Source organism: Scyliorhinus canicula, chromosome 5 (assembly GCF_902713615.1).
Source record: "Scyliorhinus canicula chromosome 5, sScyCan1.1, whole genome shotgun sequence".
Lineage (NCBI taxonomy): Eukaryota > Metazoa > Chordata > Chondrichthyes > Carcharhiniformes > Scyliorhinidae > Scyliorhinus > Scyliorhinus canicula.
The window spans coordinates 51,401,667-51,417,160 of record NC_052150.1 but is presented as its reverse complement, the minus strand read 5'-3'; the positions used below and the strand labels follow the sequence as shown (position 1 = coordinate 51,417,160).

The 15,494-nt window shown below is 43.3% G+C and overlaps 1 protein-coding gene across 5 annotated transcripts in view; it reads right to left on the bottom strand.

Annotated features, from left to right (window-relative positions):
- Window positions 1–15,494, bottom strand: part of jarid2b (jumonji, AT rich interactive domain 2b) — a 536,459-nt gene that overhangs the window by 66,569 nt on the left and 454,396 nt on the right. For all 5 annotated transcript variants that reach the window (XM_038797042.1, XM_038797041.1, XM_038797044.1 and 2 more), the window contains 3 exons: window positions 15,281–15,351; window positions 13,763–13,877; window positions 4,525–4,630 (listed from right to left, as the gene is read on the bottom strand). In XM_038797042.1, the coding sequence (XP_038652970.1) occupies window positions 4,525–4,630; window positions 13,763–13,877; window positions 15,281–15,351 (292 nt within the window). The remainder of the gene's footprint in view (window positions 1–4,524; window positions 4,631–13,762; window positions 13,878–15,280; window positions 15,352–15,494) is intronic.

Here is a 15,494-nt window from a genome sequence, read left to right as displayed (position 1 = left end):
GTGCTATCGTACCGCCTGTGCTGAGATTTAGCCAGCTACAACTATGCAGTCTACCAGCAAAGGCACTGGCAAACTGATCAGTTTACCTATTAGGAATTTGTCCTGCTGTTATCTAGAGTCAACATTATTTCTGGGTAATAGCTACACATCTTTAATAGGTGCACAGCACTGGACCCTCAGGTGGGGAAGTTCAATGAAGGCAGTGTAGGGGAGAGCCAAATGCAAAGTCAGTGTAAGGTGCAACAAATGAAACATTGCATGTGACACAAAATATTTTAATAGGCATTATGTAGTTGGAATAAAAGAGATTTGCTCATGTTCTCAATGTTCAAAACACTTTGCTGCCATCAATTGCTTTTCGAGCTTTGTTGATCAGGAACCCAGTGAAGCCCTCTGCTCTTCTTTCAATATTGCTATGAATCTTCCATATATTGTTGTAGTCAGTCATATCTCCTTACATATTTGGATATTTGGGCTGTCTATGGGGACTGGGCGGGGGTAGGGGGTATAACAAGGTATGGATGTACATAGACTGTATCATCTGTGTGAGGTTTGGGGTTGTGCAGTTGCTAGTACATTTTCACTATTATTCATTCAACATTCAGATAAAATAAGAATAAACCACAGCAAAACTGCTGCTCTCAGACATCTGAAAAAAACTTCATGATTTAACAGAATTTATAGAAACAATGGGTCAACAGTCAGTGGCAAGGCCACGGCACGCAACATTGACTGTGCTTAAAACTACAACTTCACCTTTTTTGCACTGGGGCTTTAGGAACCTCCAGTCCCAGCTGAAGGATACAGCCATCAAGGAAGAGAGCCACGTGGAGTAGTGACGAGGTGCAGAAACACCCATGGCCACACCCAATTTGGGGAACACCCCACCAGGTCCAGCAGGCTTTCAGTGTTATGGCCAGATTCTTAAAGTTCAGAAGTATTTTTAAAATAAATTTTGAGTACACAATTATTTTTTTTTTTTTGCAATTAAGGGGCAATTTTAGCATGGTTAATCCACCTACCTTGCACATCTTTAGATTGTGGGGATGAGACCCAGGCAGACACGGAAAGTGCAAACTCCACACCGACAGTGACCCAGGGCTGAGATCGAACCCGGGTCCTCAGTGCTGTGAGGCAGCAGCGCTAACCACTGCGCCACCGTGCTGCCCTTGCGTGAAAGCATTTTTGACCATTTTCCAATATATCAAGGTCTCTTAATTGCTTTCATAAGTTTGCATAACTTTTACTATAAGTTAAAATGGAAAAGTCTCAACATTCATTGAAAAAGATCTTCAAATGAAATGAGTGGCAAAATGCATTCTGGTTTGAGTGCATTGATTTTAATACTGGAGGAAATAGCAGTAGATAACGGCCACTTACAAGTGTGCTGTGTGGATGAGTATATGGTTGGGATGGGGTTAGGGAGGGGAGAGAGCCCAGTGTTAATCTAGTTGGAAATAAACTTGTTGAACAATTAAGTAATTCCCAATTCAGCTTCTGCTGTTGGTCCCTTTCAACCCAGGTCCTATGACTATGATTAGAGCACAAGTAGCCTGCAGTAAATTTCTGGCCAAGTTCAGGGCATCTAATCCAATTCTACGACGGCAGGGTCAATGTCAGAGACATCCACACAGATGTCCGTGCAGCATATCACTTGCCAAGTAAGTATCGCACATGTGCGTAGGTCGGGTTTTCTTCTGGGTCCCAACTTGCATCAGCAGTGAATATCTCAATGTTTGCATCTGATTCAATCTGAAGATCTGGGACAATAATTACATCCCCATAGATAAAAACCATGTTTCTGGTACCAGTGGGAAAAATGCTTTATTTTGTCTTTTAAGTCTTCAAAGTAAAGGTTCAATATGCTAATATGTTCTTCATAAACTGTTGAATTCTCCTTCCTTTAAATATATCACCTTAATGCCCTTACTGTTATGGATGTATACAAGTTAACTCATTTTAAAAGCCTCCAAAAACACATTGTTACAAGATCCAACTCCAGAAAACTATAGTTTTCTGAAACCATATTTTTTTAAAAGCCCATCATACACTGCACTAACAGATCTACAGAACACCCCTCACAAGACTGCCACGTTACATGGCTTCTAGATAAACAGCCGAGTACAAAGTCCCAGATGTCATAACTGTCTCAGGTCCTTTTGTGACATATTCCTTCTCCAAGACAGTTAAGAGCCAACCAGACTGCTTTATGCTCATATCAGAAATTAAGAGTGCGTGAAGAGGGAGAAATCTTCCTTCCTTAATCAAAACATCCTGCAGATAGAATCGCTTTTTTGCAAAAGGAGCACTGGCAGCTAATATCAATAGAAGTGACGGAAGCTGCAATCCCAATCTGCAAACATGGTGTTTTACTCTAGGACATTAACACATCCTTAGTAACTTCTTAGGACAGCATATGAACAAGGATATTCAAAGGAAAAGTCCTTATGAACAGCTTTGCACTTGATACCATGAAATTGGCCAAGTCATCAAGGTCAGAATATACAGGCAATGCTGCATCCATATCTGAAACCAAGCCGAAGTTACCATCTTTTTTACCCAGTAAAAATAAGATAGTGCCCAGTTTGCAAGTGGATCCCATGAACAATGGGACTCAATTTTAAAAGCAATTTTGAAACTTAGATAAGGAGGTAATGAGATTATCATAGAGATTTCCATATCCCAAAGATAAAGGAGTCAATTGAAAAAGGGAGAAGTGAAAATATAATTTGGTAATCAGTTAGGACTTTACTCTGCATCTAAACATGCTACACCCAACATGGGAATGTCTGATGCTGACTTTGGGTAACTGAAGTGAAAAGCATCCTATTCTCTAGCGCTAACATACATCACCTTGATGAGCATAAAATAAAAAAAAAGAACCAGCTTACATTCATATAGTACTTTTCACACCCTCAGGACGTCCTAAAATGCTTCTCAGTCATGAATTGCTTTTGGAGTGTCGTCATTGTTGTTATGTAGGCAAATGAGACAGCCAATTAGCACACAATAAGGTCCCATAAACAAGACATAAATAGCAAGTTAATCCACTTTATTTGTCTTGGTTAATGGATACATGCTAGCCAAAACACCAGGAAACACTCCTGTGCTCCAAATAGTGTTAAGGAACCTTTAATTTCTTTAACAACGTAGCTTTCCCTCAGGGCAGAGGCCACAGAAATGTAAGCAACTAGAATGTCAATGCATTAGGGCCCTCATTCCAATAACTCCCAGATATGTAACTAATTTGGGTCGACTGATGTGCAAATACTAATAGCTGCCTGCTTTTCTTCTTCCCCATATGTTGAGGCAGCAACTTAGTGTTTCTTCAAAGTGAGAAATCAACAGGTAATGTAGAAGTGAAATCCACAATATAATAAAATAAACCAAATGGAATGAATTTGATGGGCCCATTGCCATTTTCCAATTCTGACTTAATTCTGCAACAGGAGTGTGTTGCCTGTATACAAGTGCAGCTCCAACAAAACTCAGGAAGCGCAGCATCATTCAGGACAAAGCTGCCCACCTGATTGGTACCATCCACCAATTTAAACATTCACTCTCTCCACCATTGACACGTATGTGTCATTATAGTGCATCATTATACAAGATGCCATGCAGCACACACCAAAGCTCCTTCAGCCGAAGCTTCCAAACCTGCGACCTCCAACATCTAGAAGGGCATGGGCAGCAGGCACATGAGAACATCACGACTTTGAGTTCCCACCAAGTCACACACCATTTGACTTGGAACTATCACCTTTCCCACACTGTCATTGGATCAAAATCCTGAGATACCCATTCTAACAGCATTGTGGGTATACATACATCAGATGGACTGCAACAGTTCAGAAGACAGATCATCACCACCTTCTCGAGCACAATTGGGGATGGGCAACAAATGCTGGTCTAGCCAGCAATATCCAGATAGATCACTTGAAAGAATAAAGTCCAACTCAGCCATGATTGATAGGGCTGATGTCACATTTCTCTAATACATGAAATATAGCAAATCCATAAGCACCAATTACAGAGTTTAGAAATTTAGAAGGAAAGGCACTAAGAGTGTTGATACTTAAAGATCTGAACTCTAGCACATACATTATCACACTTCCATCTCTGTTCAGGAGAATGCATCCATCTCATCAGGATGTGGTATCATTGGCGGTAATCTTTAGGTTTGTATATTGCTAAGTGACTATGCAGTTCAACTATTCAGATGTCCATGAATGTCTCGGAATGAAATAACATCCGAAGAGACTTCATTTTTGTAGTTAAACCCTATTTTCCTTTTCCATTGCCTATACCTTGATCACAGAGTAATATGTGCAACCTACCAGACGTCACCAAATTCACTCCTTCCTTAGTTTTGAATGGAGAGTGATGGGCACAGAAAAAAAAACCTTGTTGTTCCCTTCCCCATGCCACCTATTTAATGTGGCAAAAGCTGGGGAAAAGATAGAACCTGGACCAATGATTCATACCAATATGTCCCCTCATGTATACACAAAGTTTTGTTCTTACCATTATATTACTTTCAAGCATGTCCAGCCCTGACGTGCCATTAGCTTGCAGCAGGGTATGCACAACTTCATCAAGTTTGCTCTTCTCCTCAGCAGGAATACAATACCTGGAGAAAGGAAGATAGCTGAAAATGTCACAGTCCGAAGCTTGCAAGCAACAGGACATAAATGGCACCATTTCCTATTCTGGACTGTAGCTCGTGATGGCGCAGGGATTACTTTTTCCAGAGCAGCACACCAGCAGTCCCATTGCACCTATGTAATCTGTGGAAAATTTTACATACACACACAACAAATAACAACTAGCCCAGAGTTCCCAAAAAGATAAGTCTCCCAACTGTACACAGGTAATAAAGGAATTGTCACACAGCGTGACTTTTAGCCTTGCTTTGTTTCCCCCCAACACACACACAGTCTTTTTCAAAGGCCAAAAAAGTTTATAGTCTCTCAACATATATTCATTAAACAGCTACTATATAATTACAGAATGATGCAGAAGACAGACCTCCATTGGTCTCTGTCCACACATCTGTGGGCAAATACTCACCATCATAGTTACAGTGCAAGAATATTCTCTGCGGAGGTATGGTCTCCGGACCAGCATTACAACATTCACTGCAGCTCCGCGATTTATAAAAATATGTTTCTTTGCTTAGCTTCATTCCAGATTAACTCTTCCCCTTTCACCATAGTGCAGCTGGAGTATTTTGTTCAATATTCACCACCAGATGGCCTCAGTTCACGTGTAATTGAGCAAAGAAGAGCCTATATTAAACCCCTGATCTGTAGAGTTACCCACCTCACCTGGGGCTGTGGGAAGCGCATACTGTCCTCAGGGATAGAAAAAGGGATTGGGGGGGGGAAACAAGGGACTCCCACACGGTTCTCGCTTTTAATTGCTAATTAATGTAGGGCAAGAATATAGTTGGCTTGAGCTGCAATATTGATAGAAACAGAGGTCATAGATGGGTTGAGAAGGTACTGAAAAGGCTTATTACGTTCAATGGATAAGTGACATGGTCCAAATGGGCTTGCTTCCCGTTTCCAAGGCAATTGTGGGTGCAGATAGTTGCAGAGCTTGCCATCAGCATCAACATCAGTGATGGGTAAGGTTTGAGAGACAGTCATCACAAGGGCTGGTTTAGCTCACTGGGCTAAATCGGTGGCTTTTAAAGCAGACCAAGCAGGCCAGCAGCACAGTTCGATTCCCGTACCAGCCTCCCCGGACAGGTGCCGGAATGTGGCGACTAGGGGCTTTTCACAGTAACTTCATTGAAGACTACTTGTGACAATTTCATCAGGGAAAATGTAAACATTGGAGAGATCGGAGTTACTTAAAGAGAACCAGCAGAAATTTGTAAAACTCAGATCATGTTTGACTAATCAAATTAAATTTTTTGATGAAGTAACAGAGAAGGTTGATGAAGAGAATGCAGTGAATGTATCTATATGGACAGTATTTGACAAAGTTACCACATAAAAAGCTGTTAACAGAACTGAGGTTCATTGGGCTGGATAATTGGTTTAACGAGAGATAATAGTGAGTCATGTTAATGGTTGTTTTTCAGATTATTGGATGGTAGACAATGGTGTTTCCCAATGGCCTATGCTAGGACCACTGCCTTTTGTGGCACATATAAACATGAATGTTGGAATAGAGGGTAAAATTACAAAATTTGTTGATGGTACCAAACTCGGTGGTGTGTCAAACAGTGAAAATTATACCAATTGACTACAATAGGATATAGATAGGGTTGGGCAGCAAGGTGGCACAGTGGGTTTGCCCTGCTGCCTCACAGCGCCGAGATCCCAGGTTCGATACAGGGTCTGGGTCACTGTCCGCGGAGTTTGCACATTCTCCCCGTGTTAGCGTGGGTTTCACCCCGACAACCCAAAGATGTGCAGGCTAGGTGGAATGGCAACACTAAATTGCCCCTTAATTGGAAAAAATGAATTGGGTACTCTAAATTTGTTTTTAAAAATGGTTTTAGTAAATAGTGAGGCAAGTAACAGATGGAATTTAATGCAGAGAAGCGAGAGGTGATGCAGAAGAGAGACACAATATAGACTGATTCTTCACAGTTCTAAAGAGCATTCATGTGCACAGATCCTTGAAGGTGGTAGGACGTATTGAGAGTAGTTCACAAAGTATATAGGAATCGGATTTCATAAATAGAGGTGCTGAGAACAGGGGCAGAGAATTTATACTGAATCTTTAGTTGTGGCCTAACCTGAGCTTTACCTGAGCTCTGGAGCACAAGTCTTTTGCACTATTGCTGGAATGTTGTCACAACACTGTAGGAGGGTCCTAGATGAGAAATTTAAATTTGTTAAAATGTTTTTAAAAGTCTTTCACAGGAAGGCAAGAGCAGCTTCTATTGCTCATCCCGAACTGCCCTCAAGAGGTTGGTGGCGAGCTGCCTTCTTGAACTGCTGCAGTCCATGTGGTATAGGCACACCCATAGTGCTGTTACAGAGGGAATTCTAGGATTTTGAGCCAGGGACAGAGAAGGAAGGCCAAAATATTTCAAGTCAAGATGTTGTGTGGCTTGGAGGGAAACCTGCAGCTGGTGGTGTTCCCATGAACTTGTTGCCCTCATCCTTCGATGACATAGTGGTCACGGGTTTAGAAGGTGTTGTCGAAGGAGCCTTGTTGAGTTGTGCAGGGAATGTTGCGGATGGTACACACAGCTGCCAGTGTGCATCGGTGGTGGAGGGATTGCTTTAAGATTGTGAATGGGGTGTCAACCAAGAGGGCAGCTTTGTCCTGGATAGTATCAAGTTTCTTGATTGTTGTTGGAGCTGCACTCATTCAGGCAAGCGAAGAGTATTCTATCACACTCCTGGACTCGTCTCTTGCAAATTATGCACAGGTTTTGAGTCGTTGGGAGGTGACGTGCTCCCTGCAGAATTTCCAGCTTCCGACGACCTGCTCTTGTAACCACAGTATCTATATGCCTGGTTCGGTTTCTAGTCAATGGTAACCCTGGGAATGTTAATAGTGGCAGATTCAGCAATGGTACTGCCATTGAATGTCATGGGGAAATGGTTACATTCTCTCTTGTTGCAGATCGTCATTGCCTGATACTTGTGTGGCGCAAATGGTATTTGCCACTTATCAGCCCAAGCCTGAATATTGTTCAGTTCTTGCTGCTTATGGACACTGCTTGCTTCAGTAGCTGAAGCCCCGCAAATAGTACTGACTTTGAACACCCAACTTCTGACTTATGATGGAGGAAGGTAATTGATGAAACAGCTGAAGGTGGTTGGGCCGAGGAAATGACCCCGAGGAACTCCTGCAGTGCTGTTCAGGGATGGAGATGATAGAGGGTGATGCAGCGGTTAGTACTGGGACTGCAACGCTGAGGACCCGGGTTCGAATCCCAGCCCTGGGTCACTGTCCATGTGGAGTTTGTACATTCTCCCCATGTCTGCGTGGGTTTCACCCCCACAACCCAAAATATGTGCTAGTTAGGTGGACTGGCCACACTAAATTGTCCCTTAAATGGAAGAAGAAAAAAAAAAGGGATGGAGATGATCAACCACCAGTAACCACAATCTTTGTTTTAGGAATGACTCCAACCAGTGAGTTTCATCACTTGATTCACACAGACTTCAATTTAGTTAGGCTCCTTCATGCCATACTAGGATAAATACTGCCTTGCTGTCAAGGAAAGTCACTATAGCTTTAAAGTTCAGTACTTTTGTCCATGTTTAGACCAAGGCTGTAATAAGGTCAGGAGCTGAGTGACCCTAGCACAACCCAGACTGCACATCAGTGAGGCTTCTGCTGATAATGTTGATGATCAAGAATAGACTGATGGGGCAGTAATCGGCTGGTTTGGATTTTTCCTGCTGGTGGACAGGATGTACCCAAGCAATTCTCCACATTGTCGGGTAGGTGCCAGTTTTGTCGCTGTACCGGCACCACTAAGCTAGGGAGTAGCTGGCTCTGGAGCTCGTCTTTTGCACTATTGCTGGAATGTTGTCAGGGCCCATAGCCTTTGGCAGTAACTTCAGCCATTTCATATCACGTGGGGTGAATCGACTTGGCTGAAGACTGGCATTTATAATGCTGGGGATTGCAGGAGGTGGTCAAGATGGATTATTCACTTGGCACTTCTGGCTGAAGATTGTTGTAGAAGCTTCAGACTTGTTTTTTGCAGCTTGCAATCCCATAATTGAAGATGGGGATATTTATGGAGCCTTCTCCTGTAGTTGTCTTCTATCGTTCATGACCGGATGCGGCAGGACAGCAGAGAGCTTAGATCTGATCCATTGGTTGTGGGATCACTTAGCTGTCTATCACTTTCTGCGTAGCTTTACCCGGTTGACACCAGGGGCGGGATTCTCTCAGCCCAGCCGGGCCGGAGAATCCCGCAACAAGCGCGAATTGCACCACGCCGCCCCGACGCCGCACGCAATTCTCTGTAGAGCGGAGAATCAGCGTAATTTGGGCCGGCGTAGTTGGCGTGGCGCCGGTCGGGGGCCAGTCTACGGGATGGGCCGAGCAGCCGTCGGAGAAATGGCAAGTTCCGCCGCCGCCGTCCACACCTGCTCTCAGCCGGCGGGAACGCGGCGTGGAAGGGTGGCTTGTGGGGGGCCTCCGATGTGGCTTGGCCCGCGATCGGTGGGGCGGCATCTCTGGCTGACGGCCTCCTTCCTTCCATGCCGCCCCTGTAGTCCTGCGCCATGTTTTGTCAGGGCCGGCGCATTGAAGGAAGCCACTGCCCGTACGCACGTTGGCGCCGATGCCACTGTGCATGTGTGCGTTGGCGCCGGTGCTACTGAGCATGCGCGGATCCCGCGGCGCCCAGTTCACGCCGGAATCAGCAGATGGAGCGGCGTGAACCGCTCCAGTGCCGTGCTGGCCCCCTGTAGGGGCCAGAATTGCTGATCCTGAGGCTGTGTTGGCGCCATATAGAAACGTGACAGCGTTTCCGACGGCATCAACACTTAGCCTCAGGATCCCAGAATCCCACCCCTTTTTTTAAGGTTTGTCTGGTGTTGCTTTTGATATGCCCTCCTGCACCCTTCATGAACCAGAGTTGATCTCCTGGCCTAATGGGGCTGGTTTAGCTCACTGGGCTAAATCGCTGGCTTTTAAAGCAGACCAAGCAGGCCAGCAGCACGGTTCGATTCCCGTACCAGCCTCCCCGGACAGGCGCCGGAATGTGGTGACTAGGGGCTTTTCACAGTAGCTTCATTGAAGCCTACTCGTGACAATAAGCGATTTTCATTTCATTTTCATAATGGTAATGGTACAGTGGAGGATAAATCCACTGTAACCATGAGGTGAGAGATTTTGATTGTATACAATTTTGCTGCTGCTTATGGCCATTGGCGCCTCAGGTGCACAGTTTTGAATTGCAACATCTGTCCGAAATCCATCCCATTTTGCACAGTGGTGGCACCATGAAACATAACAGAGGGTGTCCTCAATGTGAAAATAGGACTTATCTCCAAAGGACTGTGCAGTTGTCACTCCTACCCATACTGCAACAGGTAGATTGGCAAGGATGAGGTCAAACAGCTTTGCCACCACCTGAAGATCCAGTCAAGCAACTATGTCCTTTAGGACTTGGTCAGATCAGTCAGCAATGGTGTTATCAAGCCATTCTTGGTGATGGACATGAAGTCTCCCACCCAGAGTACATTCTTTGCCCGTGCCACCCTGAGTGCTTCCTCCAAGTGGTATCCACCATGGAGGAGTACCGATTCATCAGGTATGGGGGTATGGTAGGTGCTTTCCTTGCCCACGTCTGACCTGATGCCATGAGATTTCATGGAGTTCAGAGCTGGTGTTGATGACTCCCAGGACAACTCTCAACTGGATTCCACTGTGCTACCACCGCAAGGATGGTTATAGCTTGGGTTACTTTCTGTGTGGAGACTGCACGTTCTCCCCGTGTCTGCGTGGGTTTCCTCCCACAAGTCCCAAAAGACGTGCTGTTAGGTGAATTGAACATTCTAAAAATTCTCCCTTTGTGTACCCGAACAGGTGTCGGAATGTGGCGACGAGGGGATTTTCACAGTAACTTCATTGTAGTGTTGATGTAAGTCTACTTGTGACAATAAAGATTATTATTATTATGATAGTGACATAGTCATAATCTCAGAATTCTGCCAGGCAGACAATGCCAGGCTGTTGCTCAACTAGGACACAGCTGCCTAAATATTGGCAAAGCCTCCAGAAGTTAGTAAAGAGGAATTTGCAAGGTCGGCTGGGTATGAAGTTGAAGTTTCCAGTGCTTAAGTCAATGCTGGGTGATCCATCAAATTTCATTCCTTTTAGGGGTTTGATATAACTGAGAAACGTGTTGGGCAATTTAAGAGTCATCCACATTGTTGTAGTTATGGGTCTGATGTCACATGGAGACCAGACCAGTGCAGCAGATTTCCTTCCCTGAAGGACATTAGGGAACCAGATGGGCTTTTACAACAATTGACAAATAGTTTTATGATCTCCATTAGAGTATCTTTTAATTACAGATTTATTAATTGAATTTGAGGGGGGGAATTTGAATCCATGTCTCCAGAGTTTTAGCCTGGACCTTTGGATTCCCATTCCAGTGACATTACCACTACACCCCCAACGCCCCAGAATGGTTCCAGGGATGAGTGATTTTTAGGTACAAGATTAGGTCCCGGGATCTCCTTTCACAGAGCAAAAGAGATTGAGGAGAGAACTGGGTGTGCACAAGATCATGGCTGGTTTAGATTAGGTTGACAAAAAGCTGTTCAATTAGCTGATGGTACCAGGCCTAGGGACTGGGGAACACGGTTTTAAGATTCTGGGCAAGAGATACAGGGAGTTGCAAGGAAGAACATTTTTATCCAACGAGTCGAAAAGACCTGAAACACCGGTACCTAAGATTGGTGCTGGAAGCAGAGACAATGATTTCAAAAGGCAATTGAAGGAAACAAACTTGCTGCACTATGGAGTAGGACGGATGAATGGGACTGACTGAATTGCTCTGGAGAGCCGCCATGGACTCAATGGGTTGACCAGTTTCCTTCTGTGCCTTAGTGATTCTATGACAATGCTCCTCTCCACAAGCTGCCCTGGGACCCCTCCCTCCCTCTCAATCAAGTAACTTGCCACCTGATCAGCCAAGCACAATAGGAACTGAAATACAATTTAGTATCGATTTGATCGAGAACTCCATTAATTCTATACAAAATAGAATATAAACTAGAAAACTTTGATGTGGCAACTACACAAGAACCAGAATTTATTTTTCAAATTTTATGAGCTGATGTGCTTGATCGAATTTAAATGCAATTTCTCCTGAACTAAAGGTTTGTTCATACAAACAAATATGAACTGCAAAGATGTCAGATTGCTCAGAAATCATATATAAGCAGGGTTGCTCTGGGCTGGCTTAAATTTTTATTGTCAGTGCATTAGTATTGCCACTATTTGACTTGCCATTTTGAAACATGTTCAAAAGGAATAGCAACTATTTAAAGTTATTTTTTTCTTTCAAAAAAAAAGTATTTTTATTGCAATTAGCACTCCCAACAGAATCAGACTTTCCATGGTTATCAAGAGAACCTGGACCATTTTGATTTTCTTTTTACATTCTGAGTTTGCATCTAGTAGTAATGTACCACCTCTCACAGAGGTGGCACTGGAACAAATAGTATACCTGCGTACATGCTTAGAGGAACAACTAGAAAAAGCTCATCTCACAATTTTTAAAAAAGCCAACATATGTAATTGTCATGCCATTCACAGAAGCAGAATTGTTGGAATAACCAGGTGGGAATTTTACTATTCCATTACAAGTGGTTTTAATGTCCAAGTCAATTGGGTTGCAAAGTGCATTGTATGTGTGCAGGTCGCATTTCTGAAAGTTAGCTGATAATCTTCAAAGTAGCGGTCAATAGGAGTTCATTGTTCCCATCAATCAATGGTCTTCAAACAAGAAGTGCAGACAGAACATACTGTGCTTACTGAACTAATTTCACTTTGCAGGTTGAGATAATTTGCTTGGGATGATTCCTGGGGGTGTGCCTCTCTAAACTTGGCTAGTATGCTAGAACAGAGAGCAGTTTGCATACATGGAAGTTGTGCCAAACATGTGATCAATAATATTTTCATAAAAATTTGAATGTTTCCATTTAGTTTTGCAGGTTACTGAAGCTGTTCAGACTAGAAAGACCACCATTAAGGGGCATCTCAACTTAAAGAACTCGCTTAAGAAAATAAATTACATTTCAATCTTGTTTCAAGGATTTATAAATATACCTGGGTTTGCTGCTTTGCATCTCATTAGGATGGCACAAGACTCAAATCCGCAAACCTCCGCAGCATTGAGCTTTATCGGACCCTTCGATTATGGCATCAGGTCTGACCAGGAAGCCTCTGTCCACCCACATGCATCTCAAGATGCACTGAATTAAGACAAAACGGTGTCAACTCCAGTGAGCCACACAAGCAGTTTGCAAAAAAAAAAAAGACAATTAAAAACAGTGCTGAAAAACTGAAACAGGACGAGGGGCAGGTATGGAGATGAGGAGGAAACCAAGTTCATGATTTAAACGAATAGCAAGTTGCATCTAGTTTGAGCCCGCCCTTTAAAGTGCTGAACACTCTGCCTGTCTGACACAGATTTGCTAAGTTCTGTCCATGCTGGCTAACTGGTCATTTGATTAATGCAATTTTAAAGGTAATTTAAGGATATGGACAAAAGGTTTAACTCACTTCTGTGTCAGTGAAGCAGGTCTTCAGTTCAATCTGGTGGAAGAATTAAAAAAAACTATTATCCTCAACAATAAAGTACTTGGTGACACTTGATGACCAAACACTGACTAGTGAGGACCAGCCACAAGAAGCTTCATTTACACTGAGACAGTGGATTCAGGTAGAATCCAGATCTACAGCTAACTGGGATAAAAGCAAGTATAAACAGGGCAGGTGAATTCAACTGAGGGAAACCAAATTTTCAAAAAAAAAAAGACATGCACCGTTTGCAACAACGGATTTATTCTGAATCAGTTCTCTGGCATGAAAATTCAAATCACAACTCCATAAATACTTCCCCGAGCTGGTACCCCACAATGCAACATCAAAATAGTGCATCTGAACTAGAAATCGACCTGTGTGTGTGTTGGGTGACAGAATAAGTTGGTAAACTGAATCCAAATCCAGAGCTAGTTGCGGGTCCAAATCTGCTGAAAGTGGGGCTATCAAGGGAGAGCCCCCCCCCCGCCTCCCCAGGACAGGCACTTACCAAATGCAATCAGCACCAGTGTGTAAGTAGTCAATGTATGGAAGGTGGTTTTGGTCTCGTGACCAGCATGAGGTAGTGAAAACCATGCCAATATTTAGCCAAGGAATCGTCACTCCTAAACAGAATGAAAAAAATAAATTGCAGCATAACCAGGTCATACACATTAGCATTTTCTTCAGAAACCCAAAACAGGCTGTTGTGGGTGAAACAGTGGCCACAATTCTCCACGGCAAGTATTGTCGATCCACAACAAATCAGCCTGGCAAAAGCCTGCAAGCGTACGAAAAGGCCAGAATTGACTATCAAGTTCACTCCATCCCTATGGAAGGCCTTTGCATCACAAATCGTCCTCAGTTGTGGAAAGACTGCCTCTGGAGTAAGAAAGAGAAAATAGCTGTGGCCAACTCAGGAAATGAAATTACGCTCCAACTTTCTACTGCAATCCAACTCCAGGAGAGCGCAATATTTTTTTTGTTCTTTCATGGGATGCGAACTTTGCTGGCAAGATCAGCATTTGTTGTCCCTCCTCAATTGTACTTCAACGAGTGACTCGCTGGACCAATTCAGAAGACAGTTAACAGTCAACCACATTGTATGGATCTGGAGTCACATGTAGATCAGGTCAGGTGATGATGGCAGATTTCCTTTCCCAGATTATATTAGTGAACCAGATAGGCGTTTACAACAATCAATGATAGTTTCATGGTCACTATTGTTGAGATTAGTTTTCAATTCCAGATTTTATTAATTGATTTAAAATTCCACCAGCTGCTGTGGTTGTATCTTACCACATTTCCCAGAGCATTAGCTTGGGCCTCTGGATTACTAGTCCATTCTGTATTACCACTATATAGGGCCCCAAAAATTGGAAAATATGCCAGCATCTCCCCATCACCTGTAATTGCCTACAATGCATTACAAATTACCCACTTTAACTGTTGATAGAAACAAACTAATTACCCATTAAAAAAAAATTAAGAATACCCAATTATTTTTTCCAATTAAGGGGCAATTTAGCGAGGCCAATCCACCTACCCTGCACATATTTTGGGTTCTAGGGACGAAACCCACGCAGACACGGGGAGAATGTGCAAACTCCACACGGACAGTGACCCAGGGCCGGGATTCAAACCCGGGTCCTCAGCGCCGTAGGCAACAATGCTAACCACTGTGCCACCGTGCCGCCCCTAATTACCCATTTTAATTGTTGATAAAAACAATATTCAAGGAGTGTGGCAAGGTCCAGACTCACCAAATGTAATCGAAGTTTGTTTCAGGGCACAATGATTTTTTGTAAAACAAAATATTTCCTGGCATCCACTCAAAATCTTTATCTATAGGTTCAATAGGAATACACTCTTACCTCACCGTGTCTACTCTTTTCAAATCATAACCTTGCTGAAAATTTTGAGAAAGGCCCATTACTAATTACAAACTAGTATCCCTTCTAGAATCCCCTTTTCCCTGCATCTTCCCCTACACTCCCAAAAACATCCTCACTTACTACACATTTCTTACCTGACAAAGCACCAAAATGTCGCAGGATGGACCCTGAATTATTAGGAAGGACTGTAAGGTTCCACCCATGCCTGTTGTAAAAAAGATAAACACGTGAAAATCTATTGCCTGAGAAACATCCCTTCACCCTGCCTTAACTAAATAAAACATAATCCTGGCTAAGAAAGATTGGGCTATTAAAGCTCTCCATGATGGAGGAGCTGGAAGAGTTACA